This window comes from Camelina sativa, chromosome 15 (genome assembly GCF_030686135.1).
Source record: "Camelina sativa cultivar CO46 ecotype springtype chromosome 15, ASM3068613v1".
Taxonomy (NCBI): Eukaryota; Viridiplantae; Streptophyta; class Magnoliopsida; order Brassicales; family Brassicaceae; genus Camelina; species Camelina sativa.
Genome location: NC_141894.1, coordinates 30,359,907 through 30,373,520, shown reverse-complemented (window position 1 = coordinate 30,373,520; position 13,614 = coordinate 30,359,907). Strand labels below are relative to the sequence as shown.

The 13,614-nt window shown below is 35.2% G+C and overlaps 2 protein-coding genes and 1 pseudogene across 8 annotated transcripts; 2 read left to right on the top strand and 1 right to left on the bottom strand.

Moving 5' to 3' along the window:
* Positions 1-3: 3 nt before the first annotated feature.
* On the top strand, positions 4-1,117 carry LOC147927355 (uncharacterized; annotated as a pseudogene).
* Positions 1,118-2,310: 1,193 nt separating this feature from the next.
* Positions 2,311-7,029, top strand: LOC104747857 (subtilisin-like protease SBT2.5). Of its 6 annotated transcripts, none has more exons than XM_010469566.3 (11): positions 2,311-2,890; positions 3,534-3,733; positions 3,823-3,967; positions 4,054-4,448; positions 4,555-4,650; positions 4,733-4,805; positions 4,954-5,239; positions 5,332-5,657; positions 5,740-6,007; positions 6,092-6,373; positions 6,455-7,029. In XM_010469566.3, exons 2-11 carry the CDS (start codon positions 3,567-3,569, stop codon positions 6,862-6,864), a joined length of 2,448 nt encoding a protein of 815 aa, XP_010467868.2. In that variant the 5' UTR covers positions 2,311-2,890; positions 3,534-3,566; the 3' UTR covers positions 6,865-7,029. The 6 variants fall into 6 exon arrangements, with proteins under 6 accessions (XP_010467868.2, XP_087344211.1, XP_087344209.1 ...); XM_087488085.1 differs by having other exon boundaries at positions 2,326-2,890; positions 4,058-4,448; XM_087488083.1 differs by having other exon boundaries at positions 2,541-2,782.
* An 8-nt stretch (positions 7,030-7,037) lies between these two features.
* Positions 7,038-11,421, bottom strand: LOC104747856 (glycosyltransferase BC10). 2 transcript variants are annotated; one of them, XR_015582095.1, is made up of 11 exons: positions 10,881-11,323; positions 9,748-10,254; positions 9,335-9,433; positions 9,046-9,146; positions 8,891-8,962; positions 8,719-8,809; positions 8,214-8,294; positions 8,029-8,087; positions 7,811-7,933; positions 7,666-7,704; positions 7,038-7,552 (listed from the first exon to the last, which is right to left on the bottom strand). XR_015582095.1 is itself a non-coding variant. In XM_010469565.2 (11 exons), the coding sequence occupies exons 2-11, from the start codon at positions 10,129-10,131 to the stop codon at positions 7,421-7,423; spliced, it is 1,185 nt and encodes a 394-aa protein (XP_010467867.1). In that variant the 5' UTR covers positions 10,132-10,254; positions 10,881-11,421; the 3' UTR covers positions 7,038-7,420. The 2 variants fall into 2 exon arrangements, 1 of the variants encoding a protein (XP_010467867.1); XM_010469565.2 differs by having other exon boundaries at positions 8,029-8,091; positions 10,881-11,421.
* Positions 11,422-13,614: the final 2,193 nt, after the last annotated feature.

Here is a 13,614-nt window from a genome sequence, read left to right as displayed (position 1 = left end):
CTCTCCTCTCTGAGTGCGACGAAGAAGGCGATACTGAAAGCACCATTTCGTTAATTCCTTTCCGGCCGGCGTCGTTCGACGTCGGCCATATTTCCGTTTTATATTTCGTTTACAGTTTTTTATTTTTACATAAAATTTATTCAGATCCAGAGAACTTTATATGTATCTTCTTCGATTCATGAAAGGGTTTTCAAAATTGCCCATGAGAAGAGATGTGTTTCATCGACAATTCAATCCATGGTGCCTGCCTCAAATCTATTCCCCTGATCATATAAATCTGGATTCGTTTTCAGAGAATAATGATGCAGAGCCATCATCAGAGGCCTTGAAGATGGATCAAATTCCTGAATGTTGTCATCGCACCCGTCGAAGGACTGTTGGACTCGGTAGATCTGAAACTCTCTCTTCCATAATTATGCGTTTCGGTTGGCTCTTTGTAGCCATCCATCTCTCTCGTAGAGTGTTTTTCCGGCGTCCACAATTGTGTGGTTGTCGGCGTTTTGTCTCCGACTATGTTTCATCTTTCTATAACCAATTAACCATCTTTGGCCCAAGAATGAAGTGGCATTTTCGGCAGTTGTCTTTTCCCTCCGCCAAATGGTACGGAGATGTAATTTGGATTTTTGATCCTGGTATTATATTGTCTTGGATTGACAACGAAAGCGAGTGGAAGAGATGCTTAATGCAGACATCGATTCATAGTCCCGGTTCGAGACAGTGCCTAATGATATCGGTTAATTACAATGGGGGCCTTTGGGGATGTCAACATGGAACGAGAGTTAGAAGATGGTACTTATCATGTCAGCATTTATGGGCGTTAGCTATAACAAGGAATGATATCATCTCCCGTTGTTGGAGCTGTGTTGTTGGGAAGCGATGTAACAGATGGATCGCAACCATTGATCGTTTCAAAGTTTATTAGAGTTTCGTCAAAAGAACGATAGCCAAACAAGACGATCATGTAAGGAAGAAGACGAATAAGGAATATAGTAGATTTAATAATCTACTAGCGTATAAGGCTTACCATAAAAAGCAGCGTTTAATTCACTTTTTCGATTGTATTTTCTTCTTCTTAACGTTTAATCATTTCTTGTTAGATGTGTATGTCATAAACTGACTATGTAATCTCTGTTTCAAGTTTAATAAAGTAAAGCAAGATGTTAAAAAAAAAAAAAAAAAAAAAAAACTTTACTTAACACCAAATCTTAAATTATTTCACATGTTAGATTGGATAGTCTCTTTTTAGCTGTATAATTATTGTATTTCAATTGTTCATAATGCTTTTGGGATGAAAAAGACGTGTTTATGTTTGAAAAGGAACTCATTTCCTCAACGATCAAACATCATAATTGAGTTAAGTAACATTGGCCCTCTAATTATGAGTTTAGTATTTAACTTTTCACCTGTAAGGCTGTAACCAATTTAAGTCTAACAATATTTTTCTTTTCTTTCTCCTCGGCCTCTTCCATGTTCCTAACCTTTTTTCTGTCAACAATCTTTCAATTTTGTTTTTTTTGTTGTCATCTGTTTTTATTAAAATTGCAAAGCAAAGATACATTATCATATTACATATATGCCAGCGAAAACACTAAATATTCCGGAGATTAAAAACCAATAAAAGAAAAAAACGAAAGCCCAAAAGAAAGAAACAAAATCCAGTTACATAGAAACTAATTAAAAAATTTAAAACTATGGGTTATACAAACTACAAAAGTTTAAACATTTAAACAAGAGTTCGTGATAAAACGGATTTGCCAAACTTACTCTCATATCAAAGTGAACTTAAACTAGTTACAAAGGACGACAATCTTTCAATTTAGTATTTTTATTTTATTTTTACATATGACTATTTTAGTATCTTCTCAAATAAAATTTGTCTATCCCAAAAAAAGGTATTATTTATCATCAGAGATTATTAGGTGAAATGAAAAAAACAGTGAAATAAGTAATAGACCATTAATTACATGAGACAGTAAATAGTGTGGATCATCAATTTTCTATAATATCAACATGTTTTCTATACAGTATACACAATTAAATTCTTGCACAGGTAATAAAATCACATAAATTATTCACTCTATTATTTTTGAGATTTTTAAAAAATATTATATATATTCAGAAACATTTAAAAACGAAAAGAAAAATAGGATTTGTTGTATCAGCATTTAACACAAAAAAAAAAACACTGATATCAATTATCTACTTTTTAAGGGGTAGAACCGTCATTAAAGTACGAGCTGACAGCAAATCTGGCGCGCGAATGGTCACTCTCCTTCCTCCCACCTTCGGACATTTACGTAAATCCATCCACACACCACCAAATGTAATCTTCTTATTATTATCATCCATAAAAAAAAATAATTTACTAAACACTTTTTTTTTTACATTTTACAATTACACAACTATATAAATCTACTAATTAAACCATTTAAATACATAATCTTCGGTTCGTTGTCTCCTTAGCATTAAGTCATTTACTATAGTATTAAATCAATATCAAGAAAATTTTAATTAATATACCCAAAAACACACACACACATACTCTCACTTCATTCAGCACTAAAATATTCACAGTACTGTAACTTCTTTTTATTTTTAACTTAAATTTCGTACCTTTTTTTTTCCTCTCTCTTTGGATACTTTGCTAGATCTCTCTCTATTCTACGAACAAAAACCCAGAATCAAAAAAAGAAAAAAAAAAGTAATCTTTTAATCATTCGACTAGAGTCTAGAGAGATCTGAATCAACTTGTTCTGTGGTTTTTTCTACAAATGTGGTTTATGTAGTCACTAAATTTCTAATCTTTTCGGCTTCTGATTCAATTCTTTCGTATCAAAAATCTAACTTTTTTTCTTCTTTTCTCTGTTCATCCGTCTCGTGAAGCACAAATGTAAGTTTCCTCAAAGTAATCTTTTTTGTGTTTTATTTGATGTTTTGATTCTTTGCTTTGGGTGGTGATTTGTGAAAGTTAGTTTATTCTTACTTCAAGTCTTGATTTTTTTGATTTTCACCAAATGTAAGTTTTAAGAGATTAAAGATTCTTTCTTCTTTTTGCCTCTTCTTCGTTTGTCTCATTAATTGAAGAGCAATAGTTGTTATACTGTACTTACTTACTGTTTTTGGGGTTTTTTTTTTGCTTTTCTTGTTTATATAAATGGTATAAGATGGAGCTGAACTTTCTTTACTTGATTGTTGTGTTTAGGCAATTTTCTCTAGAGTAAGTTCTTTTTCTTGGGGTTGGTTGGGTTTGATTATAATGCTTTTATGTGCTTGGTTTTTGACAAACTCAGTTTAAAACAGCGAGAAAGATGAATCTCTTCCTTGCTTTTTTCTTGTGTGCTTGTTGCCTTGTTTGTGGCCTTGGAGATGATTGATTCTTGTGCCTCTCTATACAGTAGTTTTGACTATGTGTTGTCTGCATTTTGTTTAACGTTTTTTATTGAATATGTGGTTTGACTGAAGTGATAGTATTCCATTGATAGTGGTTTTTGGTTTCAGGATGCTAATGCATTCATTTGATTTTGATGCTGCAGTTTAAAGTTGGAGCTTCATTTGTGTGAACCAAAATGGATATCGGGTTGGGAATCTTTGTTGTTTCAGTGCTTCTTGTTACTGTGGCAGCAGAGGTTTACATTGTGACTATGGATGGAGATCCAATTATAAGTTACAAAGGTGGAGAAAATGGTTTTGAAGCAACTGCTGTCGAATCTGATGAGAGGATTGATACATCAAGGTACTTAGATAGTTGCTCCTCTTCAATTGTCTTAGTACCCCAACTGTGTATACATTGCTTGCTAGATTAACAATCTGTTACTGTTTTAGTGAATTGGTGACAATGTATGCTCGTCACTTAGAGAGGAAGCACGATATGATTCTTGGGATGCTCTTTGAGGAAGGATCATACAAAAAGCTATACAGCTATAAACACCTTATAAATGGATTTGCAGCTCATGTTTCTCCAGAGCAGGTGAAAAAATCGATTTGAGATCATTGCTAAGTATATATTTTCTTGAATTCATGTTCCCTTACACTATTCCACTATATATTTGGTAGGCAGAAACACTTCGTCGCGCCCCTGGTGTGAAGTCTGTAGACAAAGATTGGAAAGTGAGGAGACTCACCACACATACACCAGAGTTTCTAGGACTTCCAACTGATGTTTGGCCAACAGGAGGAGGTTTTGATAGAGCAGGAGAAGACATTGTCATCGGGTTTGTTGACTCGGGGATTTATCCTCATCACCCGAGTTTTGCCTCTCACCACAGACTACCTTATGGCCCTCTTCCTCATTACAAAGGGAAATGTGAAGAAGATCCTCATACCAAGAAGAGCTTCTGCAACAGGAAGATCGTTGGAGCTCAACATTTTGCTGAAGCTGCTAAAGCGGCTGGCGCATTTAACCCTGATATCGACTATGCATCTCCAATGGATGGTGATGGGCATGGAAGGTTTGTTCTTTTTATAGTTTTGTGACTTAGGGGAGATAAGACTGCATCATTGTGTGCATGTATTCTATTGTACTAAGCAAGTCTGATTCTGCTGGATTTTCTTCAGTCATACAGCAGCTATAGCAGCTGGGAATAACGGTATTCAGTTGAGGATGCATGGTTATGAATTTGGAAGAGCGAGTGGAATGGCTCCTCGTGCAAGGTAGGCAGATGTGCAAAATGTCAGTTTTATTGACAGATGTATTCTTCACGTTGGTAGGCTAAAAAAGGCTAGTTTCGTTCAGGATTGCTGTTTACAAGGCTCTTTACCGGCTTTTTGGAGGCTTTGTTGCTGATGTAGTTGCTGCCATTGATCAGGTAAGAGTAAGAACTTAGCATAAGTTTTAAAATCATAAAGTACCATGCATGGAAAAATATCTCAGCTTAGATGAAATGATTAACGTTATAACTGCTACTTTCCATGGACATTAACATTAGTTGATATTAAATGAGGTTTTCATGACAGGCTGTTCATGATGGAGTAGATATCCTGAGCCTCTCGGTTGGTCCAAATAGTCCTCCAACAACTACCAAGACAACGTTCTTAAATCCATTTGATGCTACACTTCTTGGTGCCGTAAAAGCTGGTGTTTTCGTTGCTCAAGCTGCTGGAAACGGAGGACCCTTTCCGAAAACTTTGGTATCATATAGTCCCTGGATAACAACTGTCGCCGCTGCAATTGATGATCGCAGATACAAAAATCATCTGACTCTTGGGAATGGGAAAATGCTTGCTGGGATGGGCTTATCTCGTAAGAATAAATAATAATTCTGTTTATACATTTGGCATGGCACTATATATACCGAGTTTTTGTTTTGATGAACTGTTACGTGGTTTCTGCAGCACCAACTCGCCCTCATCGATTGTACACTTTGGTTTCTTCAAATGATGTTCTGTTGGACTCATCTTCTTCGAAGTATAATCCATCTGATTGCCAGAGACCAGAAGTCTTTAACAAGAAATTGGTCAAGGGAAACATTCTTCTCTGTGGCTATTCTTTCAACTTTGTTGTTGGTACAGCTTCCATCAAGAAAGTTGTTGCAACCGCTAAGCATCTCGGTGCTGCTGGTTTTGTTCTTGTTGTTGAAAATGTATCTCCGGGAACCAAATTCGATCCTGTTCCTTCTGCTGTTCCAGGAATCTTGATTACAGATGTGTCTAAGTCAATGGTAACGGGAGTTTCAGTTGCTTTCGCTTACTCTCCTCACACATTATTTTCTCAATCTGAAATGCTGGTTTTGGTTTCTTTAGGATTTGATCGATTACTACAACGTCAGTACATCAAGGGATTGGACAGGAAGAGTCAAAAGTTTTAATGCCAAGGGAAGTATCGGAGATGGCTTAGCACCTGTTCTTCACAAATCAGCACCTCAAGTGGCATTGTTCTCAGCTAGAGGACCCAATACCAAGGATTTCAGCTTTCAAGATGCTGATCTTCTTAAACCAGATATTCTTGCACCCGGTTATCTGATATGGGCGGCTTGGTGTCCAAATGGAACAGACGAGCCTAATTATGTTGGTAAGCTTCTCAAAGAACTCAAGCTCACATGTGGTGTGTCCTTTTGAAACGAACTATAGTTTCTTACTGTTGGATTTTGGGCAGGTGAAGGATTTGCGCTTATATCAGGAACCAGCATGGCTGCACCACACATAGCCGGGATAGCTGCGCTTGTGAAGCAGAAGCATCCTCAATGGAGCCCAGCTGCTATCAAATCAGCTTTGATGACAACCTCAACAGTCATAGATAGAGCAGGAAGGCTTCTTCAGGCGCAGCAATATTCAGACACTGAGGCTGTAACACTTGTTAAGGCTACTCCTTTCGATTATGGAAGTGGTCATGTCAATCCAAGTGCTGCTCTAGATCCTGGTCTTATCTTTGATGCAGGTATTGATGCTATGTCTCATCAATGATATACCAAAGACCTTTGATCTCTGGTTGATAAGACTAATTGATTTTCACTTGTAGGGTATGAGGACTATCTAGGATTCTTGTGCACGACCCCTGGGATCAGTGCCCATGAGATAAGAAACTACACAAACACACGCTGTAACTACGACATGAAACATCCGTCAAACTTCAATGCACCATCTATCGCAGTTTCTCATCTCGTGGGGACCCAAACCGTAACGAGGAAAGTGACGAATGTGGCAGAAGTAGAAGAAACATACACAATAACAGCTAGGATGCAGCCTTCTATCGCCATCGAAGTGAACCCACCAGCAATGACACTCAGACCAGGCGCTTCTAGAACCTTCTCAGTCACTATGACCGTGAGATCGGTTTCTGGAGTATACAGCTTCGGGGAGGTGAAATTGAAAGGTAGCCGAGGGCATAAGGTGAGGCTTCCAGTGGTGGCTCTAGGACATCGGCGATGAACAAATCTTGTGGGTGTTGTAATATTATTTTTTTGTAATATGCAGTAACAATAAGAGGGTAGTTCTAGAGAATTGTGTCTGATAAAAAAACAAAAAAAAAGGAAAATGCTTTATAGCAGCTTGTATAATTAGTTATTGATATAAAAACTCCATTAATATGTCAAATGCCCAGCTTTAAACTGTATAAACCTCATGCCTTAGTTTTTCATTTCATTTTCAACAAAAGAGTTCACCAAAGGGAGAGAAACACAAAACGCACTCTGAAAATTCTATCGATAACAATGAGATGTACTGAAAACAGATGAGTTAAAAATGTCCCAACGTCCCCAACCAAATGAAAAAGAAACCCCAAACAGTTTCTAAGCTTCTCCAGATCACACGATTTTCTCTGCTCTTTTAAAGGACTTTGCAGCGAGTAACAGCTTCTAGGGGTTTCATGATTCAAGTTTTAATTTGATTCATGTGTGTAAACTGAACGTTGGTCAAAGAATCCGAGTCAAAAGAATACCTCCTTTGCATTGCATTTCATCAATCAATCAAAATTGTCCGTGGCTCCCTATGCTATGCTTGTGTAGTTTGGGAAGAGGTCGATCAATTTATCGAGAGTATCAGCGTGAAACTTTCTTCCAAAGAGATAGCAAGGTCTTTTGATCCCATTCCACATGCAATGCGTCCATGATGCTATTCCCTATATTTGCAGGCATTTAAAAAAAGGTAGATTATCATCTCGGTAAAGGAGGAAAAAGCCAGAAAATTTGTAACTAATCAAAAGTGACGAAGACTTGGTTTTAAAGTGTGTACCGTTCCCTCACTTGTAACGCGTGCCACTGCGTCAATGGACTGTAAATGGATTAAAAATGTACACCAATTAGTTTATCACAATGGAAGCAAGCAAGGAAATTGTCAAGGTAGATTCTAAGAGATCATAGCGGTTTAGTGATGATACCGAGATGTTCTTAATTAACTCGAGTGTGATATCTTCAGGCATGTATTTTCTTGGATGCCACTTTTTCTCAGACCAATCAACATATGTCACTGTCCAGTTAGCAATGCCAGTAGGATCAAGCATCTGCAAAGTTTATCAGACCAAAGTATATTATGGATAAAGAAATTACTAAAACAACAAACATTTTCATGTTAGTAAGAGTCAAAATGGATTCTCACATGGAAGAATGTTGGCAGATAGTGTTCATCTGCGATGCAGTTCTTGTTGCTTTCTATACCTGGCTGAAGAAAAAATAACCTTCCTATTTTACATGTGTTTTTTCTATGTATCTATAAAGTAACACCTCTATAAACACGACAAAAAAGTAATAAAACATCTATTTTGAAGGTTAGGTCGTACTCACCCCACAGTAATCCCGGAATTTAGAGTAGTAAAGACTGTCTGCCATAGTTATTACAGCATGCTGACGCTTCATGGAAAACCACTGCACGGATATAGAGATAATGTGAGTGATGAAAACTTGTTGAAAAACTCTCTCAATGGCGATTTTTGTAGCATCAGTTGATCAAAATGCTTTCCTAAAAACAATGGATGGAAGCAAATATGCAGAACAATGTGTTTAATTGATGATATTAATACTAGGTGGTAGCAAATAATCACTCGCAAGGGAAAATTTGGACTTGAAGAGAATCCAAATCCTATACACAGAGGTAATATGCATATTATGTGGCTATAATTATTAATTAGTCCACAAAGAATTCTCGTTATAACCTAGTTGTTTTATCAATTGATTCAAATCAGTGACACAGAATTGGCCCCTTCTATTCGGGTCTTTGTATTTTGCTGATCTCGCATATATTTTCACAGTACGAGCAAGCATGATACTGGATCAGTAAAATATTTTTTACCTGTGCACCCTTTCGAAAATCTTCCTTTGGAATTTCCGGCAACATGTGATCCATATGCCTACCTTTTCCATGTGGACCAGGGTCGTCAAAGCTGAAGAATAATAGAGTATATCTTATATGAAAAAGTGTAGTTATAGGTCTCAAATCTCATCAACTTGAAAAAAATCTTTACCAGTCAACATAGCTGACATTGCTGTACATCATATAGTTGTACATATATTCAAAACTTCGTAGTGGCACACAACTGCAAAACCAGAAACACTCAAATTGGTTAGGGGAACCTCAGAATAATCAGTAAGAAGAGAAATAAAGTTTCCAGGAGATTACCTATCAGAGAGTAAAACAAATTGCTGATTCTCAGGATCTCTAAGAGCAGTAGTCAACAAACGTCTCTCAGCATCAATCATCGATATTCTACCCCAGACCACCTTCAGAAAACATATATGATTCTTTTACTATAATCATGAAATTCATTAACAGGAGCAAGAGAAATTTATGTAACATCCACCAACTAAATGTAATCAATCCAGAACTATGGTTTTTCTCTTCAGGACCGTGAAGAGGGATGACATGGTATCTACAATTATAGACATCAGATATAGAGAAAGAGACATACCTCGTCACTTCGTGTCTCACGGTTAAGAAAGTAGCGACTGGTGTGAACCGGAGTATCTTTTGATGCATGAATATAAACAGAGAATTTCCCTTCATGACCCTGTGAGGAGAGGTAAAAGCACAAAATCGTCAGTGAAAGAAATAGGTCAAAGAAAGAATCAAATAAACATAAAGATACTAAAATGATTGCAAGCTTTCATAATGCACAGCTAAGTATGCTTCCGCCTAAACATGCTGCATCCAAGTAGTCAAACGATATTCCAGACAAATTCTACACTTTTGATGAATTGCCAAACATCATAAATGGCCAGCTTAAACTCAAAAGAGTACATTGTACTTCTTATAATACTAGCCCGAGGGAAACCTCTGACACAATTGATGTGGGAAAAGAAGTAGGGTATAGATGAAGTCTACCTCAAAAAAGAGGTCCCATAGCTTTTCAAAAGGCAATGTACCCGGAGTTAAGAACATAAAAGCAATTTTAGAACGCTTTGTTATAACACGAGGGGAGCTCAATATTTCCCTAATCACTACACGAGCTGCAATTTCGTCATCGGAATATTCCCTCAGTGACGGTGGAAGCCAATCAGTTAATCCCTTGCACCCGTTAGACGAAAACATATAACAAGCCGCTCTTCTGTGACGAGGAAACATGAACGCACCAATTAAAAACATTGCTATCAGTGAAAGCACCGCGATGATCCATACTAGCTTCCTTGTAGGAGCACGGTGGCGAGCCCCAGGCAAAGACTGCAGATAATTTATTCTGCCTAGACGCCACCCCTTAATTGCCTTCATCTCATAAAAACCTCTATCGCATACTGCAACACCTCAACCTCAATTATTCTTTAACCCACTGCCAAATCTGCTTCTTCAGCTAAAATGAGAAATTCCACTAGGCAGCTAGAAACCAGTCGAAACCTACAAGTTACAAGCCAAACCCCATTTTTGAATATCAGATATCTATTAAGAGCAGAACGCAAGTAAACTATCAAATAACTAGACCAGATCAAGAGATTAATCTCAAATCAATCAATCTCTTTAAGCTTTATCCAGCAATAAGAAACAAAAAGAATGTCATACAAATTTGTATCACATCAAAAGTTTGAAACTCAAGTTGACAAGCTAGATTCAACAACACCATTATAGCTGAAGAAACTTGTCAAGATCCAACATAAAAGATAGAAGAATCAAACATCCACAGGGAAATAAATTGACAATTTCAAACTTGTACAACAAATAAAAGAAAAGTCTTATCTGTATCTTAAACCAAGAAAAGTCAAAACCATCACCACAGCTTCTCTAATAGCCAAATTCAAAAATAAACCATCACCACGAACATTGCTTCAAAGCAAAACATCCTCAGTCAACACGAATGCTTCCCAAATCACAGAAATCACGAGATCGAAATTATCAAAGTCCGGTTGCGTTTTCAATTAGAGTTTCCAAATCCGAAACCAAATCGGATCCCACAAAATCCTAAATCCAGACTCATCTACGCATAAACGAACACACACGAAAGTATCCAAAAGCCGAGAAAATGTAACCTGAACGGAATCGGATCCTAGAGGCGGTGAGAGCTCCCGTCTTTCGCGAGCTTGTTTTGTCCTCCACCCCAAAGATCTAGAAGATGAATAAGCTCTCAGCGAACGAACAACTGAGAGCTACGCAAAACCTTAATATAAAAAAAAATCTCTCGGAGTATTGAGTATCGATATCTATGCACACATTTGAAACGTTTCCTTTTAGGTAAAATTTCAATTTCTTCTATAAGTGTTTCCCCCTTCACGATTTCGTTTCTTCTTCTGATCTCTCTCTCTCTTTTTTTCTTCTGTTTCTCGCTCTCTACAATAATGAAGTTATCTGTACACAGACGACGAAGAAGTCGAAGAACGAAGGATGAAGATGAAGAGGAAGAAGAAGAAGACTCTTCGGTTCAAAAACAGAAGTAAATATTTTTTTTGAGGTAGAGAGAGACTAAAGAGAGATTAATATTTTATTTTACAAATATTTATAAATTATGTTATAGCATTAACGTGTAATTTTATAATTGGCTACTTGTAATTGTGTTTTTACTTCATACCATATAAAACCCACGCGCTTTGAGAATGACTATGACTATGCGTGCTGTTGATGAAACTTTATAATAAACCAGTAAGAATTGAATTTTGGTTTGGTTAGTTCGGTTCGGTTTGATTTAGATTTATTGAGTTTTGTTTGGGTTTAGTTCGGTTCGATTTGAAAAACTACCAATATTAAGTCGATATTTTTACAATTTTGAGTCGTTCGGTTCGGTTGTACATAATTCGAATTCGGTTCGACTTTTACGTTGAAGAGTTTTTAATCCGGTTTTAAGTCGAGATCGATTTGTTGGGTTGGTCAATTTGATGTCCCGTCAAAGGAAAGCATGTTAGATTTTTTTTTCCAGTGTAGATATTTTTGTCCTGATTTATTTTTCTAAAAAAATTCAAAAAGTCTAAAAGGCTGTAACTCTTTACTTAATTATTTTAGGGTGTATGAATATCATATTAATTTGCTTTTGGCTAGTTAAAAGGAAAAATATACAAAAAAAAAGTTTATTATAACTAAAATATGTTGTAAATATACTCCGATTTCTTTTATAAAGAATGTAATTTTAAAAATTTTATCTTTGTTTTACAAAAAATGTCACTGAAATTTTTTATTTTATGTTTAATTCTATGTGAGTTTTATATTAAATAAAACATGTATGTGTAACTAAAAAAATTTTAAATTTTGTGTAAAATGAGTCAAAATAACTTTTGTGAAGTAATAAGCCTTGTCCTTGTGTGGATTGTTTTACTTTACATGTTCTCATGATTTTTTTATCATATTTTTTTTAAACTAGTGGGCATTGACTTCGACTTATTTTTCTGTTTTAATATAAAATTCTAAGCAAAAACGAAAAGATAGTTTTTATTTAGTTATTAGGTGTAGTCGTGTAGATTCAATTTTCAAAAGCAAACTATATATTGCAGTAGACTCAAATATTTTTTCATGTTTTTAAAGACCATTGGTGATTATTATGTGTATTATAAACCAGATCATCTACTACTCTACTACATATGATAGATACTGTTTTAAATAAAGTTACCTAGAAATTTTTTTATCTACTTATTATATGCTCTCTGGCTCTATTTCTTGATAATAAATAGTAATAATAATAATTTGCTCTCGACATAACTTAAAGCAAGAACAAAGTAAAGATCGTGCCACCCATTTACTCCCCAGTCCCCACGACAGTGCCAATCTATTTTTATTTGTTCACGTACATATAGACAAATCCCACGAATATTTGAATCGAAATCGTGATTTTTTTCCAGTAAATTTTATGGTTTAAACATACTTTTATCCACATAACATATAAACACAATATTTTTTTAACCAAATATCTATACAAACAAAAAAAGAAGTCGTTAATCGAAAAGTCTAACGTATACTAAGTCAACTCAACGGTCTACACTCTACACACAAATATGAAGGCATGACCAAAATCAAACAGTAACTATATTTTGGACAGTAACCAGACCGTATTTAAGCATTACCCGGATCTTAACTATATAAAACGGTAACCATTAATCATAATTATATAATTAAATTATATTAACCATAACTGTGATTTAATTATAATAGTATTAAAATTATTAGTTAACCGTATAGTTAAACCGTAATTTTTTAACTGTAACCGTGATTAAAATATAATAAAAATATATAATATATTGAATATGAATCATATGATATATAGAAATATGAGTACACTAAAATAATGTATTAATTAAAAATAAATAATGTCAATCATATTATATCATCAATTAATATTAATCATATTATATTATCAAATAATTGTAATTATATATAATCTAACCGCTTTAACCAGAACCATATTTAGCCGTTTAACCGTTTAATAACTAGTTATTATTAAATATTAAATAAAATTTCTAATCGTAACCGATGGTTAATAAACCATAACTGTGATAACTTTAACTGTTATCATTACCCTACACAAATTATTTAATTTCTAAGTACTTTGATCCACACCTCTTCTTTAGTATGTTGCTCTCATGTATTCAGATTCTATCGTATATTCCAAGTTTTAAAAGTGTATTTTTACCAAGATTCGTAATATAATTTTGAACAATTCAGCTTTAATTTTTTTATCCAATGATTTATCTTTAGATATAGCCAAATAGATGTGCCAAACTAAAAAGTATCGCTTTATTACTTTTTTTCTTTTTTTTGGCAACTATTGCTTTATAATAAGGG

Coding starts and splice junctions, on each gene's coding strand:
- LOC104747856 (XM_010469565.2), bottom strand. CDS start 10,131: ATGAAGGCAATTAAGGGGTGGCGTCTAGGCAGAATAAATTATCTGCAG. Junction 8,810..8,890: donor AATGTCAGCTATGTTGACTG/GTAAAGATTTTT, acceptor ATTATTCTTCAG/CTTTGACGACCCTGGTCCAC. Junction 7,934..8,028: donor ATCTGCCAACATTCTTCCAT/GTGAGAATCCAT, acceptor TAAACTTTGCAG/ATGCTTGATCCTACTGGCAT.
- LOC104747857 (XM_010469566.3), top strand. CDS start 3,567: ATGGATATCGGGTTGGGAATCTTTGTTGTTTCAGTGCTTCTTGTTACT. Junction 3,734..3,822: donor GAGAGGATTGATACATCAAG/GTACTTAGATAG, acceptor TTACTGTTTTAG/TGAATTGGTGACAATGTATG. Junction 4,651..4,732: donor GGAATGGCTCCTCGTGCAAG/GTAGGCAGATGT, acceptor AGTTTCGTTCAG/GATTGCTGTTTACAAGGCTC.